This window comes from Lepidochelys olivacea (assembly GCF_965140295.1).
Source record: "Lepidochelys olivacea isolate rLepOli2 genome assembly, chromosome: 9".
NCBI classification, from domain to species: Eukaryota; Metazoa; Chordata; order Testudines; family Cheloniidae; genus Lepidochelys; species Lepidochelys olivacea.
Genome location: NC_140419.1, coordinates 11,813,062 through 11,830,547, shown reverse-complemented (window position 1 = coordinate 11,830,547; position 17,486 = coordinate 11,813,062). Strand labels below are relative to the sequence as shown.

The following is a 17,486-nucleotide window of genomic DNA, read 5'->3' as shown; positions in this document are numbered from 1 at the left end:
TTTTTTGGTTTTTGTTTTTTGTTTTGTTTTGTTTTTTCCATAGCATTTCTTGCTATAACATCAAGTGTATATCCCAGTTTTTGATGACTCCAAGACATTTGGAATAGACATTATTGTGCCATATCTACTATATGTTCTTTTAAAAAACATTTCCACTGGTGGCAGTTCTAAAGTGTTTGCCTCTTCTCTTTTCTGACTCCAATTCACTTGCTTCAGAAGCTGCACTCATTAAAGTGGACAGGCTAGAGTGGCTGGATTACTAATCAGGTGGGAGATGGGTGGGGAACAAGTCGAGGGATTTTCAGTAGATATGTGCTGCAAGGGAGTGTGATATGTTCATTCCCTTTGGAAATGCTCATGACCTAATTTAAGCCATTTTAAGTGTCCCCATATAACACCATGAACCATGCCTTGTGTGAGTAACTATAATAATACAGTTTAAAAAAAAATGACCTAACTAAAACTGAAGGCAAAGCATAGTACTTCCAGTCTTAAGTATAGGTTATGTACCTTTTTTTAACCGGCAGTAGGCTATAATCTATCAGTTCCTTCTACATTAAAATATTTTATGTACATTTTAAGGCATAATACTCTTTAAAAGACCAAACAATATGTCTCTCTGTCTCTGGGTGATTCTGGTTTGCCTTGTTTCTCAAATGAGAACCAGCCACACTTACAAAAAAAATCTTCTTACCAAGATGTTCTAGGTAGTTCCACAATGATGTTACCCAGTAATCTAGCTCTGAAAGAGGGTTTCTGCAAACAAAATGGGAATTTCGGACAAAATTTAGTTTTTAATGCACGTTTCACATGGCAAAGGGGCTTACTCTTCACTTTTCCTTTTACCATATTTTATAACAACATATAACCATATATTTTATATGCATCCTGAAGAGCTCAAAATGTGAATTCAGATTTAAAGATGTGTGCAGTTGAATAGAATTAGATGTTTCTGCAGCATTTCAGCTTCTGACAAATAAATTGCAAAAATGATAGCACTTAAAAATAGAGCTGGATGAATAACTGATTTTTCAGTTTGATGGCCGTACCAAAAAAATGGGAGAAATTTTGTTTTGAGTTGACCCAAAACAAAAAACTTTTGACTTTTTTAGACAAAGTTCAAAATAAAAAAAAATTGGCTTTGTTTTTTTGTTTTTTTGTTTTTGTTTTTTGCTTCTTTCTGTTAAACTTCATTCAGGTTTATTTAATCAGTTGTTTTGAATCCAAAAATCAAGCAATCGAAAATCTTTTTTTTTTAAATGTCATAATAAAACATTTTGGATTTTTTTATCTGAAACAATTTGACAAGTTTAACACAAATTCACAAAATGTCTCAATCGAGCCAAATCTGTGGTTTTTGATGGAAACAAGTTTAAGATGAAAAATTTCACCATGCTCTGTGAATTGTGGCTTATGCTAAAGAGCATACCAAAGCCCTATATCACTAAAACCCCTTAGGAATTCAGTCTTTGTACAGTGCAAACCATTCCACAAACAAAATATCAGAAACTCCATTACCCTGGCATCATGCTGTAAAATGAAGAAGTTTTACACCAACCATAGACTAAAAGTTACTAAATTATTGGAGAAAGAAAGAAGGGGCAGAGGAGTCATGGGTGACCGAGCTGGTTTATTTGATTTTGTATCTATAAAATGCATCTATGTAACAGGTTCTGAACACATGAAATGACGCTTAATGAACTCAATCGCAGGATGCACCTAGCTCCCCTGAGGGTTACTTTGAGTGTCCCTACTCCTTTGGGGAATCTGTTCAGCATTAACGAACACTGGCTTTACAGTCACATTGGAAATCAATTTGAAACTCTCCCCCTGATTTTCCAAGTTTCCTGGACATGTTCCACACTTCCTCTCAGACCTCATATTCACGTATTTTTTTTCCCACACTCTGCTTCTCCATTCTTGGCTTTTTCTCTGCCCCCTTCCAGCAGATATCCTGAATAGTTTGCTAAATGAGGATGGGGTTGTCACTTTCATCTTGTGGTTTATGGGGCTCTTGCTAGAATCTCATTTGATGGTAGTGTGCCAACTGCTATTGTCCCTCCATCCAACTAATTTCTTTGGAATGATATCTCTGTCCGTGGTCGTAAGCAATTACAAAAATCAAAACACTATAAAGCTAGCACTGTTTAATCTTTTTTAAAATATAATACAGAGCTGCACTCGGATTGAAAGAAACAACCAACAGATTTTTAATAATAGAGTATAAATGATGCTACACTATATAAAAATACTATGTTTACATCAGGTATGTAGCTTGCGTGAGAGCAGAAGTGTGTGGAAGGATAATGTACCATTTTCTTTTACAGAGTAACAGGCTAGCTAGAGATAATGAATTAAGAGAAAGTGACAAAGAGCAACTCCGTGCAATTTGTACACGAGACCCTCTGTCTGAAATTACTGAGCAAGAGAAGGACTTCCTTTGGAGCCACAGGTATACAGAATCATAAAGATGGGGTTCTGGAATTCTCTGATTTCATAAAACCCATAATTGACTTGAATTCTGGCCTGTTGTTCAATATGTTCCTCCATGCTGTGGTTAGCATTTTAGGAAAGCATATATTAGTTTTATTCGCCTGTGGAGGAAAGCTGGTGATAGAAGTAATCCATTATGTGCCTCAGTTCTGCAAACTTACCTGTGTGGACAGATACCTGTGCCTATGCAGAGCCCTGCTGACTTCAGTGGGACTCTGCAGGCATAAAGGTAGATAATAATTCAGGATTGAAGGCCATAGTCTGCTGTGATCAAAGTAAAGCTACTTACTGTTTACCTCTAGTTTGTATATGCAAGTTACATTTTTTTCTCTTTTACAGACATTATTGTGTAAATACCCCAGAAATTCTACCCAAACTACTTTTGTCTGTTAAATGGAACTCTAGAGATGAAGTAGCCCAGGTAATATACTACGTTCAAGAAACTTCACTAAAAGACATTTTTAAACACAGTTTATCTTTGATTTTTAAAAATGATTTTCTTCAACTTGCATGAAAGTGAGCAATCATTAGTTAGAATATGTTCTGCTCATGCAACCCATTGGTTGGTGTGTGTTCTGTCCCGCTCTGTGCCTGATCCGCAGATGATGGTTCCAGAGCCTGACTGTTTAGTTCAAGAGCCTTATGCTTTTACCTCTAGAGGTCCCTGGTTCAATCCCTGATGTCTTGCTGACCAGTGAGTTACGCTGGGTTGACATTACTGACTATGGAATGACTGAGGTTGTAGTTCTTATTATAGCTTTTTTTATATAGTGGATAAAATATTTAGCAGGTTGTAGTTTCCATCAAGTTAGTCATTTGTGAGATCAAAGAGTAAATTCAGTTTATAAACAGGAAAATGATTGCTGGTCCTACATGGGTCTATTTCATAATTATTGTTTTGTCCATGCAACTGCTTAAAACGTCTGGATTATGTTGGGTTGCTGTTTTTGTTCCACACAGATGTACTGCTTGGTAAAAGACTGGCCTCCAATCAAGCCAGAACAGGCAATGGAGCTTTTGGACTGTAATTATCCTGACCCAATGGTGCGGGCATTTGCAGTTCGGTGTCTGGAGAAGTATTTGACAGATGACAAACTGTCTCAGTACTTAATCCAGCTAGTACAGGTACCCTAGCTTGTTCTGTTAAATTAGAGGTTATGTATATTTGTTGTTGACAATTGTTTTTAATTGTTGCTTCCTAAATCTGATGTAGCAAGAAGAAAGAGAAGAAATCTTGACAACAGTAATTCCCGAATGATTCTGGGGAATAGATAATAAATATAGTAGTTGCAATCTTGAAATATCAAACCTGGTTTATTTTACTGTAAATAGGATGAGAGATGTTAGGACCCTGCAAGGAGATACAGAGCTGTTCTGCTGATTCACACTGGCAGCCAGACCATTTATCTTTCTGTAGCATGGACTGGGCAGGCTCCCTGAAGAGGCAATTCTAGAAATCTTAGCAAAATGACCCTAAAATTTGGTTGGTGTCAGTTAAGTTAACAATAAAGGAAATGTCAGATAGGTGGTAAGTTTGGACCTTTATCCAGTGTGTGTACTGTTAAGCAGGGTTGGAACAATGCCTGCTAACATTTACAAACCCTAAAGTATGAGGGCCAGACATTCTTGAGTTATAAAATCCTTTTCCAGAATGTGGCTCTTCTTTTATGTAGTATGTGTCTGGATGTGTATTATCCATGGGAATATTTGCAAAATGAAAGCTACAGTTCCAAATTCTCATTTCTTCTTACCCATAAATAGGTTCTGAAATATGAGCAATATTTGGATAATCTGCTGGTGAGATTTTTACTCAAGAAGGCACTGACCAATCAAAGGATAGGACACTTTTTCTTTTGGCACTTAAAGTAAGTTTGTTTGGGAAGTTTTTTGGGTAATGGTGGGTTTCCACCAAGCTGTACCACAGTAGTTAGGGGTATGAAATGTCAGAAATGTTCTTTTTTCTTAAGTTATTACTACTATAAGGTTTTTTGTTTTTTGTTTTCTATATAAGCAGCATGACTCCCCAGACAAAATTAGTTCTCAAATCTGTAGTCAGTTTAGGTGTCTAGAAGTTTGGAAAGATACAGAAGATAATGAACTACCTATTTTTGATATAGACGTTTTTTTGTAGTAGCCAGCATTGTATCTACGGTAGGAATGTCATGCTCAGTCACTGAAGAGAGCTGAATTCCTTCTCTGATGGGCTGAGGGTATAAATTTAGGGCCCCGTACTCCCTCAATCCACAATAGATCTACTATTCTCAGTGGAAGGTTTATACAAAGATCAATAACTTTTAATTATTATTTATTTGTTCAGTACCTCGTTATTGCATTTAGTATCACTAAGTAAGAAAGTATGCTCCCCTTTAAGACCACCATTCTTCATTTGTCTTCTTCCTTTAGCCTCTTCTGTTTCTTTCAATCTTTCCTGCCCTCTAGTTAATGTTTACTGAAGCAGTCACTCTGGCTTTACTGTGTACTTATTCTGTTCCTATGATTAGACCTTTGTTGTTGCATTATATCATACGTAATCCCCACCATGGGTGCAGGGGACTGGACTAGATGACTGTCAAGGTCCCTTCTAGTCCTGTGATGCTATGTCATGATCATTGTTCCACTTTGTCTTTTCTATTTAAATCACTGCTGAAAGTGTAATGAAAAGTTTAAAAAATAGGTGGTGCATGATGTTGAAATTTAAATTAAGATTGCTGAGTAGTTAGTAACTGGGTGTGTACAGTGTGATTATCGGCAAATTCCACGTTAACTGTAGATAATTAGCTCATCTCCATTGCTTGCTTTCTAAATTTAAGATATTTCAAATTACTTTTATATGCAAGAGCCTTTTAAAATTGCCTGTTGTGAAGAATGTGGGAATTATATGTATTTTATGAATATTTTTATATACACACACACACCCCCACACACACCCACACACCCCCTGTGGGTTTTGAAGTTACTGTGCTGCTGTCTAAAGGGCAACTAAGTTAAATCAGCCATAGTTAACTTACTTCTCTAGGAACCAAAAGTGAATGGCTGAGTGTAGACAATCCCGATGGACAGTGGAGCTGATAATTCCTTGGAGGTGTACCTTCACTAATGTGGAAATGGGCTCACAGACCCCATTGCAGGGGAGTGCAAGAGCTCCACTTGACACCTTTAGGGTTTCAGTGCAGGAACTTTCAAACAGAGAGATTGAATATAGTAGAAAAGCTGAGCTTCTGAGTCATAGGGATAGAGCAGGGGTGGGCAAACTTTTTGGCCCGAGGGCCACATTGGAGTTGCAAAACTGTATGGATGGCAGGATAGGGAAGGCTGTGCCTCCCCTAACAGCCTGGCCCCTGAACAATCCAACCCCCCCGCTCCCCACCCCCTTACCATGCCACTCAGAGCAGTAGAAGCTCGTGTCCATGCTGCTGCGCTCCCCGGCAGGAGCGACAGACCAGAACACTGGCAGTGCGGTGATCTGAGGCTGTGCGGGAGGGGGACAGTAGGGGAGGGGCTGGGAGCTCAGAGGCCATGCAGGATGGTCCCACGGGCCATAGTTTTTCCACCTCTGGGATTGAGGGTCTGCAGAGAAGCAGGCAGTAACTTGGTCCCTGGGAAAACAGGAAGGGTGTCAAGGCTAAATTGGGCCTACCTAGTTGCATGAGGTAAATGCTACATTTGGGCAAGGCTGTATGCTTTAGTTATTTTTAAACCTTTTCTCTCTGCTTATGATGTTCCTGTGGATGGATAAATCATACTGTTTTGAACAAGCTGTTCTGTCACTGTGTTTACCAGGGGATCACAGCTCCCAGAGTGGGATCTACAGCAGAGACCAAAACCAGTTGGACCTGCTGAGGTAATATAGGTGATAAGCAGGAGGTGCTGTAGCCTGGTCTGTTGTCTAAAAGTGGGCTGAATTGTAGAATTCCATTCTGAGAGAAGTTTGCCAACTGAGAAAAGGGCTTAGGGACAGCATCAGTCCTGAACAGTAATACCTGTAAACGTTCTTCTTTTACCTGTAAATGTTCTCTTTTGATAGGTCTGAAATGCACAATAAGAATGTAAGCCAGAGATTTGGTTTACTTTTGGAGTCCTACTGTCGAGCATGTGGGATGTACCTAAAACATTTGAGCAGGCAGGTGGAGGCTATGGAGAAACTGATAAACCTCACAGATATTCTCAAGCAGGAGAAGAAGGATGAGACACAAAAGGTATTAGTGTTATCAGAATACAAGAATTAAGTATGTTTAAAAGTAGTTTAATAAGAATTGGGTCTTTACTTGGTTAGTTAAAATAGTGTGATATTGTTTACTTCAGTAGGTAATAAAATTCCTTACCAGGTGTTGGAGATATTTTTACTGTACCCACTGTTGTTGGCCAGTTGAGTAGGTCATTTGAATAGAAGTTATGTCATACAACTATTTTCAGGTAATATGAAAATAATGCTTCAGTTCTGGTGATATATGACGAATGTGGGATTGTTTGTTTTTTGACACTTGCATTACACAAAATTACATCTTAAATCAAAATTAAACCCCAGCATGTATGTACATCTTTCTCATATCATCAAAAAGCTCTCAAATTAAATGTGATTACCCTTCAGGTACAGATGAAGTTTCTTGTTGAACAAATGAGGCGGCCAGATTTCATGGATGCTTTACAAGGCTTTATTTCGCCTCTTAACCCTGCTCATCAGCTGGGAAATCTTAGGTATGTTCTTCCCTTTTGGAATTTAAGTAGTCCATTTTTCTGAAATTAGTGCATCTTGGAAAAGATTTTAAAATTTGCAAATGTACTAAGAAAATTGTATAGTGGATACCTTTTTTTGACCTTCAGCCGGTAGCATCAGTAGAACAACTTTAAATGACCACAGAATAATGCTTGTAATTTTTGTGACGAACCTTATTATTTGGCCAGAAGTGATGCTGCCTAAAGATTATATACACCCAGTTCCCTTGTCAGGCAGCACAAGCTAGTGCACTTCTTGCTTTAAGTTTAAGGCTAAAGAATGAAAATTTGTTGTTAACTGTCCATCTCGGCCCATCATAGTGTTATATCAGCCATAAATGTTGGGGGAAGGAAAGGTGAAGAGAGCAGGAATACTACAAAAGCACCATTCACTGATGTCAACAATACACTTATTTAGAAGAAATCTTATCTTTTTGTAGGCTTGAGGAGTGCAGGATTATGTCCTCTGCAAAAAGGCCACTGTGGTTGAACTGGGAAAACCCAGATATTATGTCTGAACTGTTGTTTCAAAACAATGAAATCATCTTTAAAAATGGAGATGGTAAGGGCACAAAATACATGCATATCCTGGTTAACATATTTTGTGTGTTTATACATAAGCTTCTCTTCTCATACCTTGCTTGTTGACTTAAAGTTTTTTTTATAAATAATTTATAGAATACATGTTAAAGAAATACACATACCTTGTTTGGCTTTGCTAATTTAAGTTTCTAAAGAAATGGGTATGTAAAAAATGAACAGACAAACACATGCACAGTATTTTTGTAGCTGTGCTCCTAGGCTATGCTTTTTCAAACACTCATTCTCTTTTATAACAGTATTTTGAACTGTTTTTTCCTCTTAGAACATGACTCGTGTATGCACTGTACTTTCCGTAGTATTGAAATTGATTTGCCTAATATTTTCGTAGGGTCACTCTGTGCTTATCATAACATTATTTAACTGTAATACTGTTCAAATGTTAAAATGCTTTAGAATATTTGCTCTCATTTGTAAAGCCATGTTTGATGTCTGTCTCATTAATCCACGCAGATTTTAAAGTTGTATATTACTAATCTGTCTTGAAACTACCTTAACTCTTTTACATTAATCCTTAAACATTAAAGGTTGCTTTTGACTTCTGCATAATGATCATACATTTTAGAGAACGTAACTTTAGTGAAATACACAACCTACTCTCCCACTCTAAAATATATTGGGGGGAAAATAATAAAATGGCATGTTACAAAAAGCTTTCATGCTAATCTTATAAAATCCACAACATCTGTATGTACTTGAATATTTCAGATTTACGTCAGGACATGCTGACACTTCAGATCATTCGAATTATGGAAAACATCTGGCAAAATCAGGGTCTTGATCTTCGGTGAGCAACAGAAAGTATTCTCAAGTGCCATTCTTAATGTTTTCTGTTTAACCTAATTACTACATATGGTTCCTTTCCTTTTCCATGAAAAACAAATTTAATACTTAAAGTGATTTGTAAGCATGTTTCTGTATGTTATACTGTAACTTTTTTTATAGCTTCAAGATATCCAAAATATTGGGGTCTATAAACTGATCTGTGCCTTATGTGCAAATTTATTTCAGTCTAGTTCCAGGGAATGGCCATCAGTAAGACTAGCATTATTGCGGTACATGGGTTTCCATTACCATTTTATAATATTGACAGGTAATAGATCTGGAAATGTATTTTTAAAATTTCATGTGGGGTTTTCGTAAAGCAGGCTTTACTTAAGCTTTATTCTGTATTATGCGTTTCTGGTAGCACTCAGGTTGTGCTGAATGTTCCCTTTCTTAAAGTCCGGAGACTGTCCTGCCCTTAGTATTAAAGTCTGAAGATGTGTACAGAAATATATCTTGATAAATCTACCTACATTTTGAAAGTTCCATTAATGATTATTTATAATATTCAGAGGTATTGCGGAAACCACTAGTAATTTTCAGCTTAAATCTTTTCCCAGTATAAAACTAGGAAATAAATTGCCAGATACAGTGGCCGCATTGTCAGGCACATTATTGAACTCTAGTGTTCTTGCACACTTTTTTTCTCAACACTTCTGATAATACAGCTGTAGGGTTTTCAAATGTATTTTCAGCAGAACCCTATGAAGTAAATCCAGTAATAGATGGTATTGATCTGAATAAGGTTACTAACCAGAATGTGCATATTTTGTACTGTTTAAAATGCTTTGTCTGAAAACTTGCTCTTTATAATGTTTTTTTTTTTTTCTTCCAGGATGTTGCCTTATGGCTGTTTGTCTATTGGTGATTGTGTGGGACTTATTGAGGTGGTGAGAAGCTCTCACACAATTATGCAGATTCAGTGTAAAGGTGGTCTAAAGGGCGCATTGCAGTTCAATAGCCACACATTACATCAGTGGCTCAAGGACAAAAACAAAGGAGAAATGTGAGTTTTTACTTTTCATTTACTTACTCTCCTTCTTAATTCACCTGTTTTGTTTTTTTGATGGAGGCCTCAAAACAGAAATATTTCATGCCCCCCTTCTTGAAGTGGGAAACTAAGTCATACAACGATACTCCACGCCTGGTATTTTTGCTATCCGTAGCTCTCCTCTTGAGGTTAAGGCATTGTGTGATATCATTGTGACAATGCAGCAGTTGGCAAAAAATTGGCAATTTAAGATATACACTTGCACAAATACATGGTTTAAATCTGAATTTGCATTAGTAGCTTATCAGAGTGAAAATTTCTTTTCTGTGTCTTTAAGAAAGTTGCTCTAACGGTGAGTTTATTATTATTTTTTTATCTTATTCCAGGTATTGTTGTATTCCAAGAATGCTGAATCTCTACCTAGCTTTTTGATTCAGTTCAATGATAAAATCCAAGTAGTCTTGATTTGCGTGTTTTCCATAAGCTAGTATACACATATCTTTCATTACATGCATGTTATTTCTGCACTTCTGTGGTGTTAGAACTTCAGAAGAATAATGCCTCCAGTGTTTGTTTTCAACAGGTATGATGCAGCTATTGATTTGTTTACACGGTCTTGCGCTGGCTATTGTGTTGCTACCTTCATATTGGGAATTGGTGATCGTCACAATAGTAACATCATGGTGAAAGATGACGGACAAGTAAGATACTATTTTGCAAAAAGTCTCTCTCTACAAATATTTGCGTATGTAATATGTCATCTTCCATTTGTCTGATGTATAGACACTAATTGTATGGCATATTGGTGTTTGGATCACAAAATCCAAGCAAAAATTAGATGAACTGATATTACTATGAAAGCTGTTTAAATATGCAGAATAATTTTAAACTATGTAACCATTTTCTTCCTTTTTAAAGCTGTTTCACATTGATTTTGGACACTTCCTTGATCACAAAAAGAAAAAATTTGGTTACAAACGAGAGCGTGTGCCATTTGTCTTAACGCAAGATTTCTTAATAGTGATTAGTAAAGGAGCCCAAGAATGTACCAAAACAAGGGAATTTGAAAGGTAAGCCATTTTTTAATTGAGCAGTTATTTCACATAAATCAAAATATACAAAAACTGATTAAATATTTTTGGGTATATCTTGTAGCAAAATCTCTGTCCTAGATGTAATAAGGAACCAATGATCTTTAATACTCTGGCCTTTGACTTGAATCAAGCTATGTGCTGTAAGACCCTGTATAGGTTCCTGTAGAGCTTAATGTAACAAAGAAACATACTGCAGGCATACAATGTTACATTAATTCAGTTGTGGGGGGACACATCTCTTTCAAATCGTCCACCCAGGATAGATCTTTTATGGTTCTCGGCACTCAAGGCCTGTGGGCCTGATCCTTCAAGGTGCTGATCCACTGCTCCTACTGACTTTGCTGGATCAGGCACATACATAACCACTTAGGGTTACTGGATTAAAAATGTAATTTTACTCAAGTGTTAGAACTACAGCTAACCTTGATTAATTTTACTGGTCATGAGCAATTTTGTTTCAATGCTTAAAACGTATTCTTTTTAGACTTGCATAATTCAAATGTCTCAGTGAATTTCCTTAAACGTTCCTAAATAATTCACCTTTTGAGAAAGCTTATGAACTGAAAATAGGGATTTAGAAGCGAAGATTAGAATCTCCAATTTACCTGGTATCAATTAGTCACTGAAAAATGACTTGAACCTAATCTAAGGGAAAAATCTACACGACAGCACTATATTGGCTCAGCTGCACCGATATAGACACACCACCATAGCGTGTCTGGTGAAGACACGCTCTGCCTCTCTCCTTCTGTTACCTCCAAAAAATGAAAGTTGTGGATCCAGTATCTTGAACCAACCAACTCTTGTCTTTCTTTTTAAGGTTTCAGGAGATGTGTTATAAGGCTTACTTAGCAATTCGGCAGCATGCCAATCTCTTCATAAATCTCTTCTCCATGATGCTTGGCTCAGGAATGCCAGAATTACAGTCTTTTGATGATATTGCGTACATTCGAAAGACGCTTGCACTGGACAAAAGTGAACAAGAAGCTCTAGAATATTTCATGAAGCAGATGAATGATGCTCATCATGGTGGCTGGACAACGAAAATGGACTGGATCTTCCACACAATAAAGCAACATGCCTTGAACTGAAATGAAAGTGAAGAATTTAAAAAACTCATCGCCCACTTATGGGTGCTACACTGCACTGTTAATACTTGTCAGCAGCAAAGACTGGTTGCATAGGAATTGCACAAACCACAGACGATGGCATTAGAATTTACAGCAAGAGCAGAGATGAAATATTCAGACATTTTTCAAAAATAATGTAAAAAAACCGGGGTTTCAGATAGCACTAAACTGTACACTTCAAAATTAAGCTTTCGTGTGATGTGCAATTTCATATTATGCCTTAAGCCCAAAAAGGTAAACTTGAAAGATTGGCAGGGGTTTTTTTGTTTGCTTTTAATTTGGATAATTTGGGAAAAGGAAAACATGCTATCATCAAAAATAGTCCATTACATATTACAGTAGGTCTAGTATCACTTTAAAGATTATGTAGGGTTTCAAAGAGTTGAAAAGGAAGAAAACTTAGTGTTTTCATGGCTATTTAAATAGTAGGTATAGTGTTGAAAACTCCTTCAATTTCAGCTCAAAGATCTAAAAGATTAAAGTGAGGGGACAGTTCCTTTAAATTTAGTCATAGGCATAATATATTTTGGTTTTAATTGAACCTTTGACTTCTGGGTCTGTCATCATCTGCACCATTTTGAAAGACGTAGGAAATAAGCCTACTATATGGTATTCTCCTGGACAGTATTTGTAGGGATGCGATTTATAGCTTCATGAAGAAACTCTGGTCCCCACCATCCCAAATGACTGGCTTAGAAATTGAATGGGCAGGATAGGGTTTAGTGCAACAAAACATTGTAGTGTTCGCTTTGGGATTTGATTTAATCTAATCTGAACACTATAGATTTTTTCACACATGTTTTCCAGAGCCTAGCTAAAGGTTAGTTATTAAAATTATTGAAAGATTATTTTTATAAAGGCTATTTATATAATAGGAACTATTAATATATTTTCTTTATTTACATGATTTGTCCCATATTCACTCATTTAATTTTGCAACCCAGTTCTCTCTGTCCAAGACTCTCATTGTCCATCATGTCACTGATGGTGTTCAGTTGTAATCATAGGACCAAATTCAACCCTGGTGAAAGAGTATACAAGTACCACTGAAATCAGTGGGAGATATACCCACTTGTGCCACAGGTGAACTTGGCCCAAGTTTCTTCAAAGAATCTCAGGCAATATTCTTAACATTACTTTGGGCTGGTCTACAATACCATAGTAAATTGACATATGTTACGCTACTTTAGTTATGTGAATAACATAACTGAAGTTGACATAGCTTAGGTCGACTTACCACGGTGTCTACACCATGCTATGTTGATGGGAGATGCCCTCCCGCCGACTTACTTTGCTCTTCTCAGGGAGCTGGAATACAGGAGTCATGGGAGAGCGCTCTGCCATCGACTTCATGGGTCTTCACCAGACCCACTAAATCAGCACCGCTGTATCAATCGCAGCATTGCCAATCTACTGGTAAGTGTCAACAGGGCCTAAGTGATATGCTGGCTGTTCAAGGAATGTATGGTTAAACTCTCAGCCTCTGGGTCCACCTTTTCTCTCTCTTTCTGTTCTTTCCTGCTCCTTTGAAAGCAGCTGCTTAATCCCTATAACCAACACATGAGAAATAAGTTTGGATTTTCAAAATGATCACCAGCTACTTATAGCAAACACTTTGGAAAGCTCACAGCATATAGAGCTGCCAAACAAACATTTTATAGCATGCATGCTCTTGCACATGCACTCTGGCTTTCTTGTATGCTCTGTGTGAGAATGTAAGTGAGAGAAAAATCTAATTGTTGGACACCAGTTTTTGCAAGTATCAAGACTACCAGAGGTTCTTAGATTGTCCTTATGCACAGCTGCAGGCAGAACTTGCTACTCTGAAACACTTTTTTATAAACTCTTAAATATTTTTGACAATAACTTGCTAAACCCAGGATTCTGAGGATGATATTTACTCCAGTGTTTTAAACTTGTTAGATTTACAGCATCTAAAGTGAATTCCAAAAGTCCAGGAGTTTGAGGCGGATGGGTTTATTCACATGCATGCACACAGACAGACACGTATGTGTCGGTGCCACTCAAAAAAAGTGCAATACCAGATGTAATATAAATGTGCTGACAGTTGGTATTAGAATATAACTTTATAAATAAACTGTACTTTGTACAGGCTGTATTTATGAAGTATTGAGTGGTTGGATTCATTTAGCAAATTGTAATACTTTAAAAATGTGCAATCATTATATTATAGAAGACATGGATAGCAGTGAATTGGGGATTATAAAGCCAAGGCTTTTATTTGGTCTTTTAAGACAATTTTGTAGTCATTTGATTCCTACAGTTAGTTATTGAACACACAGGTACTAAATCATGTGGTAAAACACTTCATGAAAAATACAAAGAAATACTAAGATTTGAGTGGGGAAATATGGCTAGTCTTATCTCTACTGAATATTTTAGAGCAATCCAGCAGAATTCATATGTCCCTTTGCTCAGATGTGAATGTTTTCACTCAGTTGTAGTTACTAAACATAACTACCCTTATTGTATTTATTATTAGTCTACAGTCAACCCCCTCTAATGTTCTAGAGTTTCTAAAATTGGGAATTAGTTACAGAAAGAAATTCAGTTAAATGATACAAATCTGAAACCCTGAGTGCTGTAATTCATGGTCTAACAGAGATGTGTGTTACTCAAGTGCCACATTAAGTGCTACATTAATTATCCTTATGATTCCTCTTATATTGAGACAACATATTTCCCTGTAGAGAGATGCCTTTTAGGACCCGAATTAAAAGGTCCTCAAACTTATTGGATCTTATGGGCCTGATTCTCCATATTTTGCACCTTGTGTTAAATGCTGCCATATTAGAATGGTAGTGTTTGTACCCACTGTGCACCTGTTGCAGGGCTGTGAAGAATCAGGCCCAATATCTTCAAGAGTTACTGCAACCAACACTATAAAAGAGTTCTTATGTGCATGCTAGAAGAAAGCAAATTGAGTAGCCAACCCAGGTATAATAGGGCTTGGGGTAACTTTAGAATTAAACAAAGAAAATGGAAGCATGGGAAGATAATGGATGGAGGTGTGGGGCTTGAAACAGTTGTTCATAGTAACAAGAGAGTATATTTAAAGAAAAAAAGTTGACTCTAAATATACTAAGTGGTATTCTCCAGTTTTATACAGATATGAGTCCATTGACTTTAATGGGGTTACTCCTAACTTAGACTGGTGTGTGTGAGAGAATTAAACCCACTATCTCAGCTACAGAAAAAGGATCATGAATGCATTGGTGACTGAGCTGTAGATTTTGTTAGAGACTGTTTGGAATTTGATTTTTTTAAATAGGTTTTTTTTACAGTTGACATTTAACCTGAATAGAGGTCTGAAAATGTTCCCTTTGTTCTGAATACCAGCTGTGCAAACACTAAAGTAGTTGATTTTGTGCTTGGACTGAATCTAAGCATCTTGCTCCAGCAAAACTCCCATAGAAGCCAATAGTAGTAGGAGTCTGATCAGAGCCAGGAGCCCAGGATTTGTCCTTACACTTTATTACAGAGCCATTAGAAAAAAGTGACTTAGGGAATATGTATTGAATTGTAAAACAATGTAACTAATTTCTTTTCCAACTGTGAAACTATACATTTGTTTTAATGACAAAACAGGCTGCTGCTTTTTTTTCATGAAATATATTTGTTTTCCAAAAAGTTGCAGAAGAAACTCCTGTACTGACTTACATATGCATACTTTTCTGTTCTTAAGGAGTGCATCAGTAGTTTCTTCATGGGTAAAATACCATCTATCGGTATAATTTAATTTCATAAAAAGCATTTAAACTAAACCTAAACTGTAAGTGGTTTGGCATCTTGTGGAAAAAAAAATAAAAAGCCTAGATATTAAGGGCACTGTCAGAATTATGCAGCATGTAAAGAACTTTGTATATGATGACCTCTGGTTATTTTATTTTATTTTTTTTAATGTAAAGCCATCTAAGCCCCATTTGGGGACATTTTATTTGCTTTGTCATTTTATAACTGACATGCTCAATATTTGCGCTGAACAATAATTGTGATTTCCTCCTGTTTTTCATGTCTGTACAGGTTACAGACCTGGGCTGGACCAGTTTAAAACAAAAAAGCCACTTGACATTATGATGTATTTTGAGGTCAGACATCTTTAGAATGCTTCAATTTAAAGAAAATTCTATGGTATTGGAGAGGATTGTGATATGCTGCTTCTAAGGTTTTTTGTTTAAAAATACAACTTCCATATTTCATTTTTTTTAGGGTTTACTTGAATGAAGAACCACACTTTTTATACAAATACTATACAGCTGTGGACACTGTGTGGCAGATGATTGAAGCCCAATTACTGTTGCAATATATTTCATACCAATAGTGAATTTGTATTTATTTTTTCTTTGGTCAAAGTTGTCTCCATTTATATAAGGCTCTATCTGTCCAAAATGTGTTGCACTCTGCAGATGTCATGTTTTTAGGTCTCCACTGATCAGACAAACTAATCAGAAATTGAGCCTAGGTGTAGAAACCTTTTGTTTGTGTGCAAGAGTCAGACCTAGTAGAGACTTTGGGCTTCCAGTAATTCTGATGTCACTTTACACTGGTATAACTCTGATTTCAGTGGAGTTACTCTTAATTCACAGCAGCATATGAGCTATCAGAATTAGGCCCTTCATTGGAAAAAGGTTCTCCAGTCTTTGTTTGCTTGTCCATGTGACACATGAAAATTAATTTATTCTCTTGCTAAGGCCTGGTCTACACTAGAAAATTGAGTCATCTTAACCATTTCATTCAGGGATGTGAAAAATCCACACCCCTGAGCAGCATAGTTAAGCCAACTTAACCTCAGCATAGACAGCACTAGGTCAAGGGAAGAATTCTTTTGTTGACGTAGGCACCACCTCTCAGGGAGATGGAGTACATACACTGACAGGAAAATCCCTGCTGTCAGCATAGGTAATGTCTACACTGAAGCTCTATAGTGGCCCAACTGTGCCTCTATAGCATACCAAGTGTAGACAAGCCCTGTGAAAGTTCCTGATTGCAAGCTGGTGACACTAATTGGCTGGTAAAACACCTATAATTCTAAATACTTGTTTTCTATTAACCAGCTTCATTCAGTTCTCAATTTCAGGAGTGCTATGGTCTTGCTTATCTTTTTTTGCTTCTGTTTTTAAGACTTCAAGGATCTCTGCAGCTCACTAGTTTAAAGAAAGCTCTGTCCTCTTAAGAAGAGTTTCTCTCCCTACTCTATGATGACAGTTGGGTGCTTTAAGAAATCTGATCTTGGAAAAGATGGCTGTGCTCTTGACATAGCATTGGGAGTAGAACATTCATCTGAATTCTGAGTATCCTGGGGCACAGAATTCTAAAGGCATGAGATATGTCAGTTAGCCCTTGTGGCCAAAAATAAGAGTATATACAAAACAAAGAACTTTTTTTAAAAAACAAAACAAAACCTAGTTTACAAATTTAAACCATTTGTTCAGGAATTAGGCAAAATCTTGATAGAAGAGGTTCCTCCAGGGGAACGTTACTTGGGATTGTTCATTTTGTTTTCATAACACAACCACTTGTGCCAGTGCTCACAAAACTTGATGCTGAAACATGCTTCAAAACACATCTTACATTTTAAGTGCCCTTATTTTCACCCTAATGTGTTCGTTAGAGGTAATA

At 36.9% G+C, this 17,486-nt stretch overlaps 1 protein-coding gene across 2 annotated transcripts in view; it reads left to right on the top strand.

The window, feature by feature from the left end:
- The window catches only part of PIK3CA (phosphatidylinositol-4,5-bisphosphate 3-kinase catalytic subunit alpha), a 72,053-nt gene extending 59,372 nt beyond the window's left edge, over window positions 1-12,681 (top strand). For both annotated transcript variants that reach the window (XM_084638447.1, XM_084638446.1), the window contains 12 exons: window positions 2,328-2,452; window positions 2,833-2,914; window positions 3,454-3,618; window positions 4,255-4,358; window positions 6,518-6,689; window positions 7,082-7,188; window positions 7,647-7,768; window positions 8,515-8,593; window positions 9,467-9,637; window positions 10,206-10,323; window positions 10,541-10,692; window positions 11,537-12,681. In XM_084638447.1, coding sequence (XP_084494573.1) covers window positions 2,328-2,452; window positions 2,833-2,914; window positions 3,454-3,618; window positions 4,255-4,358; window positions 6,518-6,689; window positions 7,082-7,188; window positions 7,647-7,768; window positions 8,515-8,593; window positions 9,467-9,637; window positions 10,206-10,323; window positions 10,541-10,692; window positions 11,537-11,807 — 1,668 coding nt within the window. In that variant the 3' untranslated portion in view covers window positions 11,808-12,681. The remainder of the gene's footprint in view (window positions 1-2,327; window positions 2,453-2,832; window positions 2,915-3,453; window positions 3,619-4,254; window positions 4,359-6,517; window positions 6,690-7,081; window positions 7,189-7,646; window positions 7,769-8,514; window positions 8,594-9,466; window positions 9,638-10,205; window positions 10,324-10,540; window positions 10,693-11,536) is intronic.
- The last annotated feature ends 4,805 nt before the right edge of the window (window positions 12,682-17,486 follow it).